Source organism: Nuphar pumila, chromosome 5 (genome assembly GCF_984573655.1).
Source record: "Nuphar pumila chromosome 5, dmNupPumi1.hap1.1, whole genome shotgun sequence".
NCBI lineage: Eukaryota > Viridiplantae > Streptophyta > Magnoliopsida > Nymphaeales > Nymphaeaceae > Nuphar > Nuphar pumila.
In genome coordinates, this window is record NC_143253.1 from 120015640 (window position 1) to 120035777 (window position 20138).

Consider the following 20138-nt stretch of genomic DNA (forward strand, 5'->3'; position numbering starts at 1 on the left):
CTGATAATAAAAACCATGTTGAAATACCAACTAGAAGGTCATCTAGAGTTTCTAAACCCCCTGGAAAATTTGTACCCTATGAGTCCTTTTCACATAAGTATCAAGCTTACATTGCATTGATACATTATTGTATAGAACCCTCAAACTATGTTGAAGCAAATAAACATTTTGAGTGGGTAAAAGCTATGAAGGTAGAATTGGATGTCTTAAAAAGGTGAATACTTTGATTGTCCAAGATATTTTCTTATAAAAGAAACCCATATGCTATCGATGGATATATAAAATAAAAACCAAGAGTAATGAAACTCTTGAAAAATACAAAGCTAGATTAGTTGTCAAGAGATACTCTCAAGAGCATGGAATAGATTATGAAAAAACCTTTGTTCCAGTTAGAATTGTAGTAGCCTTTGCCTCTATGAAGAAATAATATATATATCAAATGAATGTTAAGAATACATTTCTAAATGAAAAATTGCTTAAAAAAGTATATATGAAAGCACCACCTGATATAATTATTCCTAAAAGAAAAACTCTTTGATTAGATAAGGCTTTGTATTGTCTTAAATAAGCTCTAAAAGCTTGATATGACATGTTTAGTCAAGTTATACTTGACGTTAGATTTCAATCTTGTCTAACTGACACAACTTTGTTTGTTAAGATTTCTGATGCAGGTATTATTATTCTTCACTTCTACATGGACGACATGATCATCACTGAAAGTGATAAACAGAGAGTTCAACATATTAAAAGGATTCTTAAAAAATATTTTAAAATGATTGATTTGGGGTTTTTTAAATATTTTTTTTTGTATAAAAGTTGCTTATTCTTCTAGAGGATATTTATTGATTCAATCTAAATTTTCTTTAGATATCGTTGTCAAGTATGGTATCTCAAATGATAAGAAGTTTTTGAAGTTGTCAATGTCAAAATGAAGATAAAGATTGATGATGGAGAACCACTCGTAAACCCAATACTTTACATACAACTTATCAAATCACTGTCATATCTCTCAATTGTGAGGCCTGACATTGCGCATGCAGTTCACACAACGAGCCAATTTTAGTATGCTCCCACCACTGTTCATATGGGAGCAATTTTGCGTATTATTAGACATATCAAAACTTCTATTTTTTGAGGACTTTTCTTGTTTGTTTCTTTCTCCTTAGATTCAATTGCTTATACTGATGCTGACTGAGAATGTAATATCGTGTATTTTCATACTTGGTCATTTTAAGATTTTTCCAAAATTTAGCTAAGTATAAAGGAAAAATTGATAGATTCTCGATTTTAGGCCAATGTTCTTTAAGTCTAGGCTTAGCCCAGGTTTCATCAACAAGGTCAAGATAGGCCAATTGAAAGGTGATAATGAGTTTTACTTTCAACCTTTAAATTCAAGCAAAATTTAGGTTATTTTGGGATAAATTTTAGAGACAAAATTCAAGTTATATATCTTTGGATGCGTCTCAAAATTTTGAACATAATGATATTTTACTTTTCTGAATTCGAGTTACGGTTGGTCCAAAAATCATATTTTTCAAAAAAAAAACTGCCTCGAGGGTCGAGTTTGGATTTGGATCAGACAGGATCTAATGCTTATGATCCAAATTAATATGGGTAAAAATTCTATCCAAGACTCATATTAATCTGGATTTGATTCAGCCCAGAACCCAATTAGATTTTGTATATGGATTTAGATCTTGGATCCAGATTTAGATCCAAAACCCATGCCTAACGAAAATCCAATTTTAAATTCACATGTTATATTTAAATTGAGGTTATCTAGAGTTAAAAAAGACTCTCAGAGGGATAAGGTACCCTCTAAAAGTTTTTAGATATTTAATTATTAATAAATAAGTAATAATTAATTAATTAATTAACAAATTAATTCTAAATTTCACTTTTTGTTAACTTATTGGACTCCTTGAGAAAGTCCTTGAATTGTTGAGAGATAAGAGATTTAAATTTGAAAAGTCAACAAAGAAAGAATTTTAAATTTTTTGAAAAGTGATCCTCAACTGATGGTACCTAGAATGAATGTTGATCTTCGAGAATACCTTTTCCTTCCTCAGTTGACTGAATAAATCAGTGATTCTTGGTAATGGGTACTTGTTCTTATACTCAGAAAGCATGGAGGAGTACCGAGAATATCTATGGATCATATTGCAAACACTAAGAGAATATATACTTTATGCTAAGTTCTCAAAGTACGAGTTTTGGCTCGACAAAGTAATGTTTCTCGGCCATGTGATTTCTGCAAAGGGCATTGAGGTCGATCCAGCCAAGGTGGAGGTCGTATTGTCATGAGAGATGTTGAAGATTGCTAGACAGATTTTTTTAGGAACAGTGTGGCTCCACATTTTGCTTTATTTATATTCATTTGCATATGTCTTCAGACTATATGATTTTAATTAATAAAGTTGGTTTAGTTTGGATGATAGTAGTGTAAGATCTCTTGTAGTTGTAGATGTGTTATAATTGTAAAGGCCCTGGGTCTCTGAAAATGTTTCTGTAATTGTTTAAAAAAAAATGTCACTTTTTAACGAGTATGAGTTGGGGTCGTTATAGCTTTGGTATCAGAGCTCTGATGACTCGACTATTATAGAAGGCGATAAAGTTTGATTGGTTACCTCGGTGTGAGGAGAGTTGTTGGGAGCTAAAGAGAAGGTTGATCATGACTCCGATTTTGACATTACCTTCTCGGATGGGTGGATTCGTTGTGTGCAATGATGCTTCAGGGACCAGACTGGGTTGTATTCTTATGCAGCACGAAAAGAACATCGCGTATGCTTCTCGACAGCTGAAGGTGCACGAGAAGAATTATCTCATGCATGACTTGAAGTTAGCAGCAGTGGTCTTCATGTTGAAGATCTAACACCACTACTTATATGGGGAACAATTTGAGGTCATGTCTGATCACAAGTGCCTCAAATACATATTCACTCAGTGTGATTTAAATTTGAGGCAGCGTAGGTGGTTGGAGTTCCTAAAGGACTACGATTTCTCCATCACCTACCACCTTGATAAGACAAATGTAGTGGCAAATGCACTTAGCAAGAAGGCGTCAGTCATGGTAGCCAGTCTGATTGGGCGTAGTTGGGATTTGATCAAGGAGTTTGTCAGATGGTAGCCTTTCGCAGATGACTTAGGATGCATCCTTTGTGCTGAGATACAAGCGTGGCTAGAGATTTTAGATCGGATTGAAGAGCTTCAATCAATCGATCTAGAGTTTGTGAGGTTATGTGTGAGTGCTTAGAATCTAGATGCACAGTTTTGTTGAGGAAAGGACGGGACCATCATGTTTAGAGACAGATGGTAGGTCCTGAAGGCACTGCGAGAGGAGCTGATGAGAGATGTCCACAGGTCTAGATATTTTGTTCACCTTGGTTCCACCAAGATATTCAAAGATCTTCAGAGAACTTATTGGTGGAATGGGATGAAGCGGGACATCGCAGAGTTTGCGTCCCAGTGTCTCACTTGCCAGTAGGTGAAGATCAAGCACCAAAGACCTGATGGACTCCTGCAACCGCTAGATATTCCAAAGTGAAAGTAGGATGATATATCGATAGATTTCATCGTAGGGTTGCCGAGAACCCGATGACGAGAACCCGACGACAGCATGACATTATCTAAGTGATAGTGGACAGACTGACAAAGAGTGCCCACTTTCTAACTATTAGGATCAGTCAGAGCTTAGAGAGTTTAGCAAATCTCTATGTGGATGAGGTAGTTAGACTTCATGGTGTGCCTCATTCGATAGTGTCAGATCGAAATCCTCATTTTACGTCTCGATTCTGATGCCAGATTTAGAGGACCCTTAGCACTATGTTGAAGTTTAGCATGATGTTTCAACCACATACGAACGGACAAACAAAGTGTATGATACAAACACTCGAGGACATGTTAAGAGCGTGCACTTTGGATTGAGTAAGAGGCTGGGACAAGCATGCGAAGCTTGCAAAGTTCTCGTATAATAATAGCCTCATGCCAGTATCAGTATGGCCCCGTACGAAGCTCTATAAGGCAGACCATGTAGATCCCCTATATGCTTAGATAAGGTTGGAGTAAGAGCAATGGAGTCTTCAAAGGTCATTCAACATTACGCGAACTAGGTGCGTTTGATCCGACAGAGGTTGGTCATAATACAGAGTTGATAAATGAGCTACGTCAATCAACGGCATAGAAAGTTTAGTTTCGAGGTGGGCGATCATGTGTTTGTACAAATCTTGCCTACGAAGAGTATCTTCTGGTTTGGAAATAAGAAGAAGTTGAGTTTTCGCTATGTGGGACCCTTTGAGATCCTTGAGCGGGTTGGGTAGACCGCGTATCGTGTGGTACTTCCTCCTCAGTTTTTACAGATCCACAATGCTTTTTATGTTTCAATGTTGAGAAAGTATGTACCTGACCCCTCACATGTGATTCACTATGAGGCGATCGAGGTGCAGCCTGACTTGATGATAGAGGAGAGACCAATTGAGATTGTGGATCGCCAAGAGAGGACACTTCGTAGTAGGACTATCTCATTCGTGAAGGTGCGCTGACAGCATCACGAACTAGATGAGTGCACCTGAGAACCTGAGACGAATATGCATCAACACTACCCATACTTATTTGATATGTTCTAATTTCATGGAAGAAATTCTCTTAAGGGGGTAGGGATATAATGTTGTATATTTTCACACTTAGTTATTTTGAGATTTTTTGAAAAATTGGCTAAGTATAGAGAAAAAATTGATAGATTTTCAATTTTAGGCCAATGTTCTTTGAGTCTGGGCTTGGCTCAGGTCTCATCAATAAGGTCAAGATGGGCCAATCAAAAGGTGATAAAAAGTTTTATTTTCAACCTTTAAATTCAAGCAAAATTTGAGTAAATTTTAGGTTATTTTGGGATGAATTTTAGAGGCAAAATTCAAGCTATATATCGTTGGATGCGTCTCTAAATTTTTAGCTTAATGATATTTACTTTTCTGAATTCGGGTTACGATTAGTCTGAAAATCATATTTTTTTAAAAAAGAACTGCCTCGGCGGGTCGGGTCCAGATTTGGATCGGACTAGATCCAATGCTTATGATCCAAATTAATATGGGTATGGGCTCTATCCAAGACCCACACTAATCTAGATTTGATCCAGCCCAGGACCCAATTGAATTTTGGATATGGATATGGATTTGGATCTTGGATCCAGATCCGAATCCAAAACCCATGCTTAATGAAAATCCATCTTTAAATTCACTTGTTATATTTAAATTAAAGTTATTTAGAGTTAAAAAGACTCTTAGAGGGATAAGGTACCCTTTGAAAGTTTCTAGACATTTAATTAATTAATAATTTATTTATTTATTTATTTTAATTATTTCCAAAATTTACTTTTGTTAACTTATTAGACTCCTTGAGAGAGTCCTTGAATTGTTGAGAGATAAGAGATTTAAAAGAGTTACAAAAATAAGAAAGACTTTTTAAAAATAAAAACTTTGAAAAGTCAACAAAGAAAAAAATTTAAAATTTTTGGAAAGTGGGGGTGTGAGAGTCTCAAAAAGGAGAGAGCTCTCTCTCTCTCCAGCCTATCTAGAAGGGGCTGGAGAGGGTGGGGCATCACCCCCCTTGTGGCCTATAAAAAGATCAAAAAAAAAGAGAGAGAAAGAAAAGGAAAAAGAGAGAAAAGAGAGAAAGAGAAGAGGAAGAAGAAGAAGAGCATAGTGGGATTTCTCTTTACCTCCAGCCATCCGGCAATTTCTTAGTTTTATTTCAATCTAGGTTAAGGTATGGGTCCTTCTCTTGTTTTGAATGAGAAAAAGAGCATGAATTTGAATTTCATTCAAGATTTTAGTAAAAAATCATGAAAAAGAGCAAATCTGACTATTTACTCTATGATTTATGGTTGACATTAATGTATTTTTTCTTTTTCAAAATTTATTTTGAAATACAAAGAAAAACATACAATGTGATTTACGTGTCGATAGAACAAATTCTGTGTAAGTTTATTTCTTTGTTAAAACAAAAAACATGTTTTTGATTTATATTAAAAAAGTGTATTAAGTTGCATGTTCAGTTTGCTCTTTTGGATCCATGTAAAATCCTGAATGCAAAATCAGTATAAGTAGGTTCTTGATGGTGGAACTGCTAATGCATGACTGGGAATAGGTATTCATATGCATATTTGAGCATAAAGCCTGAATTTGTATGATTATTGGCCACATGAAATTGTTATGTATGCATATTAAAAAAAGAACATGTTTAAATTCTTATACATTGAAGCTTTGCTCATGTTTTTACATCGTTACTGGGTTGACTAGCAGCCTAGTTGAGTCATACTCGGCTGGCCTATCAGGCCTTGACAGTCCTGCACAGGTTCGGCCTGTGCAGGGTGGTTGCAGGGTTATGGAACCCCAGCCGACTGCCAGTCGACTGGGTATTCAATTTTACATCTTTGGGCCAGCTAGTAGCCCAGCTGAACTAGGTTTGGCTGGCCTGTCAGGCTTTGCCATCTCATGTAGGCCTAGCCAGTTGTTGGTTGGGCACGGTATTTGAAAAAAAAAAGTTTGTATCATGTGTTTGTTGTAACTGAACGGCTTGGCAACCCAGCCGAGTGGCTCGGCTAGGCAGGCTTTGGTTCTGTCAGACCCAGTCCAGCCACTGGTGCAGGCCTAGAAGACCCAGTTTGTATTAGTTCAATATATATATATATATATATATATATATATATATATATATATATATATATATATATATATATTGTAACACTCTTTTTAGTGGGCTGACAGGACATGACCTCTGTCAGGCCCAACCGAACTAGGTTTGGTTGGGTAGGTGATGGGCCTGTCAGACCCAGCCGATTGGGTCGACTAGGTTTGGTTGGCTATATAAAAAAAGAAAGAGATACATATATATTGTCATGAGTTTGAAATTACGTCTTCTATTGAACAAAATGTTCAAGTTACATGTGTGAATTACATTCAAACTTCATATGTGGTTGTATACTCAGTTTTTCCATAAGTGAGGGTCAAATTAGTATATGTAAATTTTCAGTTATGCTTGTAAATTTCCAAATTTGTTGTTCATATTAGACTCAACTTTATGCATGCAAATGAATGATATTTTTCACATGCTTACACTTGATATATTATATTGAATCAATGCATTATTGCAAGGTTGTTGTATTGTGCATGTGCATACATGAAACTGATGTGTTTTGGCATGTGCATCATGGCATGAGTGTTTACTTGTTTATTTTGAGAAAATTCATAAATGGAAGCATGTAATTGACATTATTATGTGAACACATGCACATGAGAATAGTTGTTCATGCATATCTCTAAATTAGCAAATGTGAATGTGCATTGTAACACATGTGAAATGAATGCATAAGTGACATGTTATTCATGATTTTTGCATATGGATGGATCGATAATAAAAAATAGATTATCGTAGGCCGTGTGAGCCTTGAGCATGTGTTACTCATTATTAAATTATTTTTATACATGGCAAAAATCAAACTGATACTATTATTTTAATTGCATTGTTCTATGTTACCACGAGTTGTGGTCCCATGATGAGCTTCGCATGTTGATTTGTGAACTTCTGTTATTAATTTTGAATGTTGAATTGCAAATTAAAGATGTTGAATTAATAACTAGATAAAAAAGAGAACAGTGTAATCTACGCTTCCTTGATGTCCTTCCTTATTATGAGAATCCTAGTCTTTGCAGTTTTGAAAAACCGTGAGGATACTAAAACTCTGTGTGCGTTATTATACCCCTGAACTCGATATTGAGGTTCACCTCACAACCATGATTTTAGGGAGATTCCACCACTTTGTCTGGGGGTGGTATGTGGATACAACTATTCTTTTGGCATAACAAGAAAGTGATATTATGGTAGTTGATTTTCATAGTATTTCGACATTGGATTTTGATTTCTAATGTTCTGATGGATGATGTTGATTCCTAATATCGGTCGAGGGCTGAGTGCGGAACCTAGTAATAAAATTCAAATTGTATGTTAAGCTATAACTGGAAACCTAACTTGACCTCGAGAATTGTTTACCCATTTTTTAGTATCACGGACAACAGTAATAAAAGAAAAACTCTGATAAAGTATAATAATTTATTCATGCATATGCACTGATATCATGTATATTTTTGTTATACATTAGATCATGCATATTTACTTATTTTATTACTTTTATTAAATTAATGGTTGCATGATATTTGTTTTTCTATTGCATGATAAATGTTCTTTATTGTTTAATTGATGTTTGCTATTGATAATAATTATTTTCTCTTATTTAACAATTGTTTCATATTGCTCTAATGATTATTTAAATTATTAATTTATCATAATTGTATTTCTCTAAAATATTTTATGATTTATATTTATATTTTTTTTGCTTATTTGTTTTATTAGAGAGATCTGTACACAAAATCTTTGATTCTGACACCCATACTTTTGTGTTTTTCACAGTCTCTGAGGCCTAGTGAGGGGACATGCTTATGCGAGGAGCTATGAGGGTTACGTGACTACTTGACAAACTTTTCTTGAGACAGCGTGGCTCCATGTTTTGATTTTATTTATATTCTCTTACACTTACTTTCAGACTATTTGAATTCAATTAATAAAGTTTGTTTGGTTTGGACGATGGGTATATGATCTCTTGTGGTTGTGGATGTATTATAATTGTAAAGGCCCTGGGTCTCTGAGAATGTTTTCGTAATTGTTTAAAAAAAATTATCACTTTTTAACGAGTATGAGTTGAGATCGTTACAGGGAAGATAATCCAAATAACTGACACTCAACCACCATTTGTTTTTATTTTTTTAAGTAACTCATTAATGCAGAAATTTTTTCTCTCTTCAACTGAAGCAGAATATTGAGTCATGACTACAACCACTATGGAGGTGGTCGGGCTAAAGAGATTGTTGGCTAACATGGGTGTTCAGAGTAAAGGAACATTATAACTGTGTTGTGACAATAAAAGTTCTATCTACATTGCCAATAACTAGACCTTCCACGAATGAGCCAAACACATTGAAATGGATTGTCACTATATACAAGAGGAATTCCTACACGACACTATCAATCTTTCCTACGTTACTTTATAATATCAATTGGCAGACTCGTTGTGGAATGTTAAAAATAAATATATATATATATATAGTCATTTATAATGTAACTAGGAATAGGAAGTAGGGTTAGGTTTTTACTTTTTTGCTTATTGTTGAACTAGTCAACACATGTTGACTAGTCAAACATAAGAGTCGTTGGGCACCCAACTACTCTATAACGACTCTCTATGGAGTCATCCTCCTTTGTGTGTAAATATGGGGCAAAGCCCCCACATAATGTAATGCTTCTCGCATATTTTTGATCAATAAAGTATTATTTTTATTTCTTATGTTTGCTTCTTTAGTGGGTATTTGTGTGTGAGTTCATTTTGTAGCTTTTATATGTTCTTTTGGTGATTTTGTGAAACTCTTTGAGTGTCCATTTTGTTGTTTTGGTGAATATCTTCAAATGTCCTTGTTTCCTTTCACTTTTCATGTAAGACGTTTGTTTCATACACCCATAAAATTTGGATGTGAATTTTCTTGCAAATTGCTTGTTTCATATCACCATACAAATTTGAATTTGGAACCAACTAAAATGGTTGTTACAATTTTGTAATAATAATGATGGAAAGGGAACATAGTTGGGAACATGGGTGTTTACTCGGGTTTTTATTCTAAAACCAAACCACTTAGAGAGATGCTACACAATGTTCCAGCTTTTGACTTATCAATATTACCCTTTATTTATTCACCATGTCATCTAACATGAAAAAAGCAAATGGTTTGAATAGGAAAGTAGTTGGTGATGAACCAATATCAGCATATGGTGGTATATATATATATATATATATATATATATATATATATATATATAGAGAGAGAGAGAGAGAGAAGACATTTGCACACTCTAAGAAAGAGAAAAAGAGGGAAAGAGCTTTGTGTTTATGATGAGTGATGTAAGATGATTATGTAAAAGTATGTCATACATTAACTAGGTTTGGAGTTTGGTTTGGAACCAATCAAATAGCTACAACCAGTATCGTAAGTATCGTATTGTACCATACGATACAGTATGAAATGTATCATTATTATTGAGGTTCTTGATACGATACACACTCGTATCATGATTCAAGTGTGAATTGTACCCATATCGGGCATATCGTACGATACACCTATGTATCGACTCATTATACAGTATAGTATCAACGCACTTTAAAACAAGCTAAAACATACTTTTTATCTTTTGGGTTTTAAACACCTTTTGAGGGCTGACTCTCTCATTTGTGTAGAGGTCATTAGAGGGGATCCCACGTACCCTACAAGCCGTGAGAGCAATTTGGGGGCCGAACCGTATGCTAGGGAGAGGGTTTTTGCAATTTTCTCCAGTAAGAGTGTATTTTCATCATTTTTCACTCAAGAAAGTGGGTTAAGGTAAAAAATATCTATTTTTTGCTTTTTATTGAGTTTTTTTAGTGAAAATGGCATAAGAGGATCCAGCATAGCAATGAGGAACTCAAGTAATGAGTAAAAACTAATTAAAAACAAGTGCAACTATTTTTAAAATACTTTTTCGAGTGATATTTCTTTGTTAAAACATCATTCAGTCGGGACATATCTTAATGTTGTTACATGCACGTCAAGAAAATTGTCATATGCCGTGAAATGACAACGTCAGCAATTACTTGATAGTTTGAGAGAAAAAAAACAAGAAAAAGAGATGAATGAAGAAGAAGTGAAGTATGCGGAGCCCTGAAAAGATGTGTATGATGAAGATGAGCTTCCTACTTCTGATCATACAACCTCTAGCATAGGATTAGAAGTAAGAAGTTTTGCAACGAAGGAGAAAGGTGTGGTTGGTGCCAGTAGTAGTGTCGTCGCGTGCAAAAAAATAAGAGAAAGAAAAGGAAGAGGATGAGGGAGTTTTTCGAGATGCTCTATTAGAGGAGTTTTTTTCCTCCTACGACTGCCCTTAGGGTGCAACCTCACATTTGTACTGCTATGACTTTTCAACATTTATTTGAGCAAGTGAATGTTGCAGTTGAAAGATGGTTCTATGATGGCTGCATTCCTTTTAATGAGGCAAATTTCTTTCATTTTCAGGTCATAGCAAATGTCATAATCAGTATCAGGCCTGAATATAAAATGCCTTAATATCATGCTTTAAGAGAAAAAGTTTTAGATACTAATGTGGAAGAAGTGAAGGCATATTGTGATGAGATAAATCAGTCATGGAGAGAAACTGGGTCTAAGACGAGTGAAAAGACAAAAAGTAAAGGACCTTGATAAAAAAATTTATCTATTTCTCTAAAGAAACTATGTTTTTAAAGCCAATTGATTTGTCTCATACGCCAAAGACATTAGATGTATTGCTTAGAATTTTTGACCAGGTTGTGGAAGAGGTTTAACCTTAAAATATTGTGCAATTTATTACTAATAATGCGACAAATTATAGGGCAAGAAGTAAAGAATTGAAAGAAAATTTTGGGTCATTTATACTAATAGTGTACTTCCTATTGCAGTTGAAAGATGGTTCTATGATGGCTGCATTCCTTTTAATGAGGCAAATTTCTTTCATTTTCAGGTCATAGCAAATGTCATAATCAGTATCAGGCCTGAATATAAAATGCCTTCATATCATGCTTTAAGAGAAAAAGTTTTAGATACTAATGTGGAAGAAGTGAAGGCATATTGTGATGAGATAAATCAGTCATGGAGAGAAACTAGGTCTAAGACAAGTGGAAAGACAAAAAGTAAAGGACCTTGATAAAAAATTTATCTATTTCTCTAAAGAAACTATGTTTTTAAAGTCAATTGATTTGTCTCATACGCCAAAGACATTAGATGTATTGCTTAGAATTTTTGACCAGGTTGTGGAAGAGGTTTAACCTTAAAATATTGTGCAATTTATTACTAATAATGCGACAAATTATAGGGCAAGAAGTAAAGAATTGAAAGAAATTTTTGGGTCATTTGTACTAATAGTGTACTTCCTATTGCATAGACCTCATGCTTAAGCACATCGACAACATGAATGAGATAAAGCAAACAGTTGAATGTTGCTAAAAATTATTAAATTTATTTATAATCATGCATGAGTTCATTTAGTTCTATTTGCACAAACACTATCGATGGCGAAGAAGATGCAATCATAGTCGAGAAGATAAATATGGTTCTTCAGGATGCTTTGTCTCTCATTCATCCTCTTTCAGGATAGGCAAGGAAGAGAGAGAGAGAGAGAGAGAGAGAGAGAGAGAGAGAAGCAAGTGGGTCATTGCGAGAGGGAGAGAGGAGGGGAGGCTAGTGAACAAAGCCATGCACCATCAATCTAGATTCTTCGTCTTGTAAGAAAAAGAGACGGAGAATGGGAGGGAAGGGTGCCCCTATTGAGGCACATATATATTTTTTATAACCTTGTTCCCTGTCCCTATTCATTTCGTAAGGGGGGGGGGGGGGGGGTGGAACAACATTTGCCCTTTTTTTTTTTTACGCAGCGGACCGCGTTCTGCGTATCTGCCACATCCCACGTTTGTTAAAACATAAGTGAAAAGTGGCCATTTTGTCCTGCGAGATGCTCGGGAGGCACCATCAAACATACCCTTAGTGGGCATTGCCCCACGGCCCTCTGGCAGGATAGCCACCTTTTCATTGCTTTATGATTATTATAGAAATATATTTGAACTCGAGACTAATTCAAGTCCTTGATCGTAAGAATCAAAAGATATAAAAACATTAACGGCCTTCGAACCCCCTTTCACATGAAATCCAGAGTTTCATATGAAACTTAGTGGGCCCTGCAAGAGTTTCCCTTTTCAGCCCCTGCAACAAACTGCACCTTTTTTATAATTCATATTGTATTTTGTGTGAAACGAACGTGCACTTAATGATGCACTGTCCTGCCAACTCAAGCCACCCAACATACCGTTGATTATGCATTTTCACAGGAAAATAAGTGATGGAAAAACCTATGACCTCCTAAAGCTATCCCAAAAGGAGCTTAAGCATATGACCTCCCAAAGCTGTCCCTCGTTTCGCTAGCCTATTCAGTTTTTTTTCCTTGAATGACGACGGAAAAACCACCCTCAGGATCAGCTCAACTTATACTGTCGTCTTCCCAACAGTGTAAACCTGTGACAGACCACTTGACTTCAAGGAGTCATCCCGGCTTCGGCTGAGCAAGGGCTTATCATTTGCTCAACTTATACGGTCGTCTTGCCCCTCCACTGTGCCAAGATCCTTGAGGCTCTAACCATCAAAGTTTCTTCTCTAGATTTCTTTTGACGTTAGTTCATTGCTTATTAAGTAGGTTTGTTGCCACCAGGCCTCTGACATGTAACAAATCCATTATTGTTTATAAGCAAGTTGGGGTATTATAAATTCTGTGAAATGTGAACATATGGGTCGGGTGGATCAAGCTTGGGAGTAGCTTTCAAGGGCGTATGTCCATTGACCCTGATAGTCATGAGTCCATCCCCTGGAACTGTTCTAAGGACAGATCATACTCTGCCTCTTTTTTTTTTATAGGCCTGCATCCGCTTGTTATTACTGTCTTTCATACTCGGGTATGCCATTATACCCAAACGTTTTTTTTCGACAGTCAAAGCTGGGGTTAGGCATACCCCGACCAATTATACAACCATATACCATTAGGATTCGAACTTGCAACGACCCAACACAAGGTGACGTGCATTAACTGTTTCTGCCAGACAAGTGGAGTTCCCCGTTTGTATTTTGTCCAAACGTTGCATATGGGACTCTGGGCCGTCTCCCAGATCAAAGGCCTTTGTCTGGCTAGTTCTATTGAACATGGTGCAGACTCAGCTTAGTATCTGCTAGTGGGGCATGCAACTTACTAACTTACTAGTATGTGTTACATGTGTGGTTTGGTTCGTGCCAAGATTTTAGATCCCTACCAGTTATACAACTATACTATTGGGTTTTGAATCTGCAATGTCCCAACACACTAGTTGCTCCTACCAGACAAGCGGAGCCCCTTCCACCAAATTTGGGAATAGGGTGGCGAATTTCATTTTCAGTTCCACATGGAAGGACGTGGCACTACTGGCTGGCAACGAATCATGGGCACAAGACTTGCTCATGGGCCCACAAATCGTCTCTAATTCCCGCAAGTGGGCCTTCACTTAGCGATGCCTGGTTAATTACCTTCTGGTGGTTCATCTTGAAAGAGAGGAATTCCAGACTTCACAGAGGAGAGAGCTCGTCAGCCGCATAAATTTGTCAGCCAATCTTAGTCGATGTGTTCTACATGGCGGGCTGGAAATGGAGCTTCTCATCGTTAGACTCCCATCTTTTCATCATTTGCATATCTGTTTAACTCTCTTAAACTCGAATTCTTGCCGACTTTTCACTGAACATATATATATATATATATATATATATATATATATATATATATATATATATATATATATATATATATGTGTGTGTGTGTGTGTGTTTTATTTTCTATAACCAATTCTGATAACATTACTTTTCACTGGATCCTGATTTTATCAGAATTCGATGGGCTTTTTAGTTTTTGCTTTTTCGTACAATTTATTTCAATTTTCAAACTTATCACCAAAAAAAATGTATATCCAGATCCGTGACTATTCTCACAAATCACAATTCCACAAGCTGCCATTTTCTCCTAATAATCCAAGTGATGCTTGATCAGTTGGCACTTTCTTAAAGCATCAAACGCGTCACTATGTGGCAGGATGTAGGGCCGTCAGGCTCTGTCATCATTCTCTGCAGGACTAAAAAAATTTTACCACTAGAAAAAAATGGTCTGTCTACTTTAGCGAAATTATCCCCACCAACCTTGCAGAGAGAGAGAGAGAGAGAGAGAGACTGGGAAACCCCTACTACTAGTGTGTGAACTTTCCAAGATAAAAGAAGAAAACAGACGCTCCTACCATTTAAGATTCTGTCACTGGGAAATCATTTCCCATAAAAAAGCAATGCTACAATAAATGCGAAAGGCCTATCAGATACCAAGTGCCCATATCCCTTCCTGTCCTAAAAAACTTCCAATTTTCTGCAATGAGGCAATAAATTTCAATTAGTTTCTTGGGACTATCACATGTTGCAGTCTTGCAGACCCTTGGGGATTCTACGGCACTCTGCATGGATTTCCATCCTCGTCAAGGTAAAGGTACCATGAATGCAAGCATTTAGTGGCACTAAGTATCATTTTCTGATAGCCCCAAAAATATCCCATATCACAAAAGAAGCCCTTTATGGGTGCTACTATAGGGTAGAGGGTAGAAGGTAGAGATCCCTTTGTTTGGCACCTTTTTTTCATGGGGTTCTTGGAATTCTAAACCGCGTCTGGTCATTGTAAGATGGTGGTGCTTACTTCCTCTGTCGCTGGTGGCCTATAAGATTGGTGTCTTGGATGGAGGACATGTGATTTGGGATAGTGGTGATCTGGATTGTGGAGCTGGGGTCAAAGAATGAGGTCTACCGACAAAGGTTGTCCAGGGAGTGCTGTTGCTGTCCGCAACCCTCATGGTTTGAAGTTGGTTGAGAGAAGATTGAAAGTCACAGAACTTATTCTTAGGTGTGTGATATGTGGACTAGGGGTACTTGTGGCTGTTCTTGTAGGGACTGATACCCAAGTCAGGCAGATTTTCACCATTGAAAAGAGGGCCAGGTTCACAGACATGAGAGCTTTGGTGTGAGTCCTATTGTTCTTATATTTCATTCCCAAACTGTTGCTTTGATCGGTATCTTTTTTTACTTGCTGCTTGGCTTGTTTGGTCTTTTCATGAATATGAGTGCAAGATTTTTTTTTGGTTATTAGTTTTTTGGTGATTGCAAATGGAATGGTAGCTTCTTACTGTTTGGTTCAAGGCTTATGGTGTGCCATTAGCATGTTTAAAGGAAGTGGAAGCTTGTTGCTCAACAAGTCACTGGCTTGGATTATTTTCTCATGCGACCAGGTTGGCTCTATCCCCTGTGTGGTGAATTATGTTCAATAGTTCTATAATTATTTGAAGAGCTTTCCTAAAGAAAGTTTATCTTACCAGTAACATATTTCTGTTCTCATCTCTTTTTCCTGACCCAATGACCCTTTCTGCTAAACAAGCATGATACTCGGCTAGTATTCAACTCGGACTACTGAAATGAGAAACTACATTTGCATTTTGAGGGATTAGTCAAATCATGCCTTTGTATGTTCATGGTGTTGCAGTAACTACTAGAAATGACAAAAAAAAACTCTGAGCTGAACAGATAAAATACTAGGAACTTTTCAAATTCTGTGGCTTCTTCCTTTTAGTCCTAGGCCTGGGCTTACCTCTGGGGAAACATGAATATTCTTATGTGTAGATATCCCTTTTAAATTAAAATATTCTATACATATCACACTGGACCTTTTAGAAGATTCTGATGCATGGAGATCGGATAAAGAATAATCAAGGACTCTAGAGGATCAACCCCTGTTTTCCTGCTAGTCTGAAAGGATCATTGGTTCATGTTCATGTTCATCATCATCTTTTGTTTTTAAAGCTTTTCTGTTTGAAACTTGGAAAAAAAGAATCCGTTCTACAACACCACGTTTGCTGTTTTCTTTAGGCTCAATTCCAATAAAAAAAATTATCCGACCCTTTTTTGTATTTGAAACTCAAGTCCTCCAATGATGTTAGTATTCTTTCCAAAGATCTTTTTTCGCATTTTTCCTTAATTCCTGAAATAATATCCACCTCATACACTTGGCAGAACTGCATTGATGGGTTTTTTTTATTCCATGTATGTTTCACCATACACAAAAGGCCCCACCCATGATTTGGTTATAGAATCTGATACTTGGTATCACAGTTGCATGATTACCCACCTACTTAATTTATGTCAATCTTCAAGAACTGATCGAGTGGCATGGCAAAGCTGTGCAGGTCATGGCTTATGTTACACTTGCAGCAGCTGCTGCAGCGACGCAGTCAGCAGCACTAGCAGAGAAGGGGCAGCCTGAGTTAGAGTGGATGAAGCTATGTGATTTGTATAAAAAGTTCTGCACCCAAGTGGGGGAAGGCGTGGTTAGTTCTTACATCGTCAGTGTTAGCATGATCACTCTCTCTTGTATGTCTGCGTTTAATCTATTTAGGCTGTATGGTAACAAAGGTAAGAGTCAGAACATGCTTTAATCTTTCTGACTCTCTCTAAGGTTGTATTTGATTTGCCACCCTTTTGCAATAAGACTTCATTTTGTGCGTTAGTTTGTGCGCCTTTGTGCGTTTATGTGTGTGCATGTGGGAAGCAGATCTTTGTTGACTTTTTAGCCTTTTAAAATGCAAATCGGATGGCCACGATGTCGTCCTGAGCAAAAACACTCATGGTCAGCATGACCTGAACTGCTTTCATATGTATATGTAAACAATATATATATATATATATATATATATATATATAGAGAGAGAGAGAGAGAGAGAGAGAGAGAGAGAGAGAGAGAGACTTACCCGAGACAAAATCCAAGTACTAATCTATTTGGGCTGCTCAAGACTTCCAGGACTTTGCTCCTTATGATTTTAGTTTGATAATTTTGATCACTTGCTGAAAACCATAGTTACAAATACTCAGCGATAATTTGAAAATACTGCAAATTTTATCGGCCAAACCCGATATATATATATATATATATATATATATATATATAATTCTGAAAAAGAAAACATGATATTTTTTCAAAAATTGCCTCTTTTGAAAATATCATGATATTATTGCATTACTAAATCGATACTACCATTTGTATTGATTGTTATATTTTAAATTTGTATTCTATTTTGTATATTTGCTTATATTTTAAATTTTAAATATGCCAATATTATCCTATGATTTTGTTCAGAAAAACAGAATTTTTTGCCAGATTATCCCTTGTCGAGGAAATCCCAAATTTGAGATTTGTGACTATGGTTGATTTCTTGAGCGAGTCCAGTTGGGCTGCCAAATGTGCCAAACAACTTGTAAAATTGACTCAATTCATCTAACTAACGAGTTTGACATAAAATAGGCTCCTAGTCAACTTCTTCACAAGCCTGTTTTATGAGTTAGTTGTGTTTTAACGAACATGCAAAGCTTGAAGAAGGGTTATTCATCTTGCCTGCTTGGATAGGCTCATCAAGGGTCTACTTGGGTACGCCAGAGGGTACCGTACCCCCTAGTGACCCTACTAATTTTCTAGCATTTGCGTTTAATTTTATAGATTTAACAATATAAATGTGACCTCGATGGTTGTTTTAGTAGAAAGCCTGAACTAAATTATCACTTTGCCATGTACATAAATTTTCAAAGGACTTTTAAAAACTTCCCTTTCTCTTTTTTTGCATCGAAACAAATTGAGTATTTTTTATTTTGAGAAATTCTAAGTACGTTTTTATTAAGCACAAACAATGTCAAGTTCAAATACAAGGCGATTGTGGTTCTATCGAGGGCTGTTGGTTGAAACGAATAGAGTACAAGCTGAACCCCACATGATCCAAATTCAAATCCAAGTTTTGCTCAGTCAATCTGAATTCAAGTATAAATCCAAATAAGATTCGATAGCGTAAGATTGAATCTGGATCCAAAATATACATGGTGACATTGGATATATGGTAAAAGTCTACTAAAATCAATGTTTTGATGATACTGGATATGGTAAAAGAAGACCAAATCAACTTTTTTACATGTAAAATGTGCAAATTTGATCAGATTAGATCTGAACCTGAATGATATAAAACAATTATTTGGATCTGATCCAAATCCAAAAATGGCGGAAAATATGTAAATCCAAATCTGATCTGAATGCTCTTTAATTTGGATCTCATTTTTATGATGTGTGTCCAGAATTAAACTTCTGGATTCAGATCGGGGTCCCAGAAAACCCGATCTGTTTGCACCCCTAGTGCTAACCAGGTTGGATTATGGGAATTAGTTAAGTGAAAAAACTGTAGGACTTGCCAAAGGGTTTTCTTTCCGGTCCTTGTCATGAATCAGTTTTATTGCTTAGGCTATCATTTTTGTTTTCAGCGGTCTCAAGGGAAATGTCTTCTCTTATATTCATCTCTTATGCATTGTTGACAGGTAGTAACAAATATCGGTGATGTTTTGAAAATATCATAATCTTATTGTGATATTTTCAAAAGCCAACATAATATCAAAAAAAATCGTGTCAGAGATCGCCTATTTCGAAAATATCATGATTTTATTGCAAGATTATTGCATTACTAACGCGACGTTAACATTTTTTATATTTTTATAATTTTAATGTTTTTCATTTTATACACATGCACGCACATGGGTATGTGTGTATTGTAATGTTTTTCATAGAGACAATTATCCACATTGCATCAATATGAGTAGGCACTTAGAAGTTGAAGATCGTTTTTTCCCATATTGGATCTTTTCCTTTTGTAATAAATATCATTATTGTCATACTTTTGATTTAGGGGTGAGCATCGGGCTGGCTCGGTCTGGTCCGTTTAGAGCTCCGCCCACCAGGTTTTAAGTGCAGCCCGGCCCAAAGATGGCCCGACCCATTTACTAACCGGCCGGGCTTTGGCCAGGTTATTAACGGGCTTGGGTTTGAAGAGCAGCCCATGATCCGGCCCATTGGCCCAATAGGCCAACGTGAAGCAGGTCGGGCCCAGCCCGGCCCGGCGCAAACTCAACTAATTAGGTAAATAATAAATAATTAACAAGCTTTCATGTACCCAACTAATTATCTTTTTAGTTTTCATAAATTAACGCAATTAATTAGGTAAATACTAATTAGTGCAACTAATTAGGTAAAATAATTAACAAGTTTTCATGCACCCAACTAATTATCATTCTAGTTTTCGTAAATTAATACAACTAATTAGGTAAATAATAATAGTTACCAAGTTACTATGCAATTTTGAATTTTTTATATTATTTAAAATTAATAAATAGTTCAGGCTCGTGGGGCCAGCCCTGTAACCCATGGGCTCACCTGGACCCAGCCTTACATATATAACGGGCTGGGTTCCGGTAGGGGTAGTTAACGAACCCGGGCCTAAATTCTTGACCCAAACTCAGCCCATGGCGGGCTGAATTGGCTTGGCCCATCGAGCCACCTGGCCCGTTGCCCACCCTTACTTT

At 36.4% G+C, this 20138-nt stretch overlaps 1 protein-coding gene across 1 annotated transcript; it reads left to right on the forward strand.

Annotated features, from left to right (window-relative positions):
* The first annotated feature begins 15496 nt into the window (after positions 1 to 15496).
* Positions 15497 to 19120, forward strand: LOC149838384 (CASP-like protein 2B2). Its single transcript, XM_090008241.1, has 4 exons — positions 15497 to 15720; positions 15847 to 15985; positions 16937 to 17162; positions 19101 to 19120. Exons 1-4 carry the CDS (start codon positions 15497 to 15499, stop codon positions 19118 to 19120), a joined length of 609 nt encoding a protein of 202 aa, XP_089864367.1.
* The last annotated feature ends 1018 nt before the right edge of the window (positions 19121 to 20138 follow it).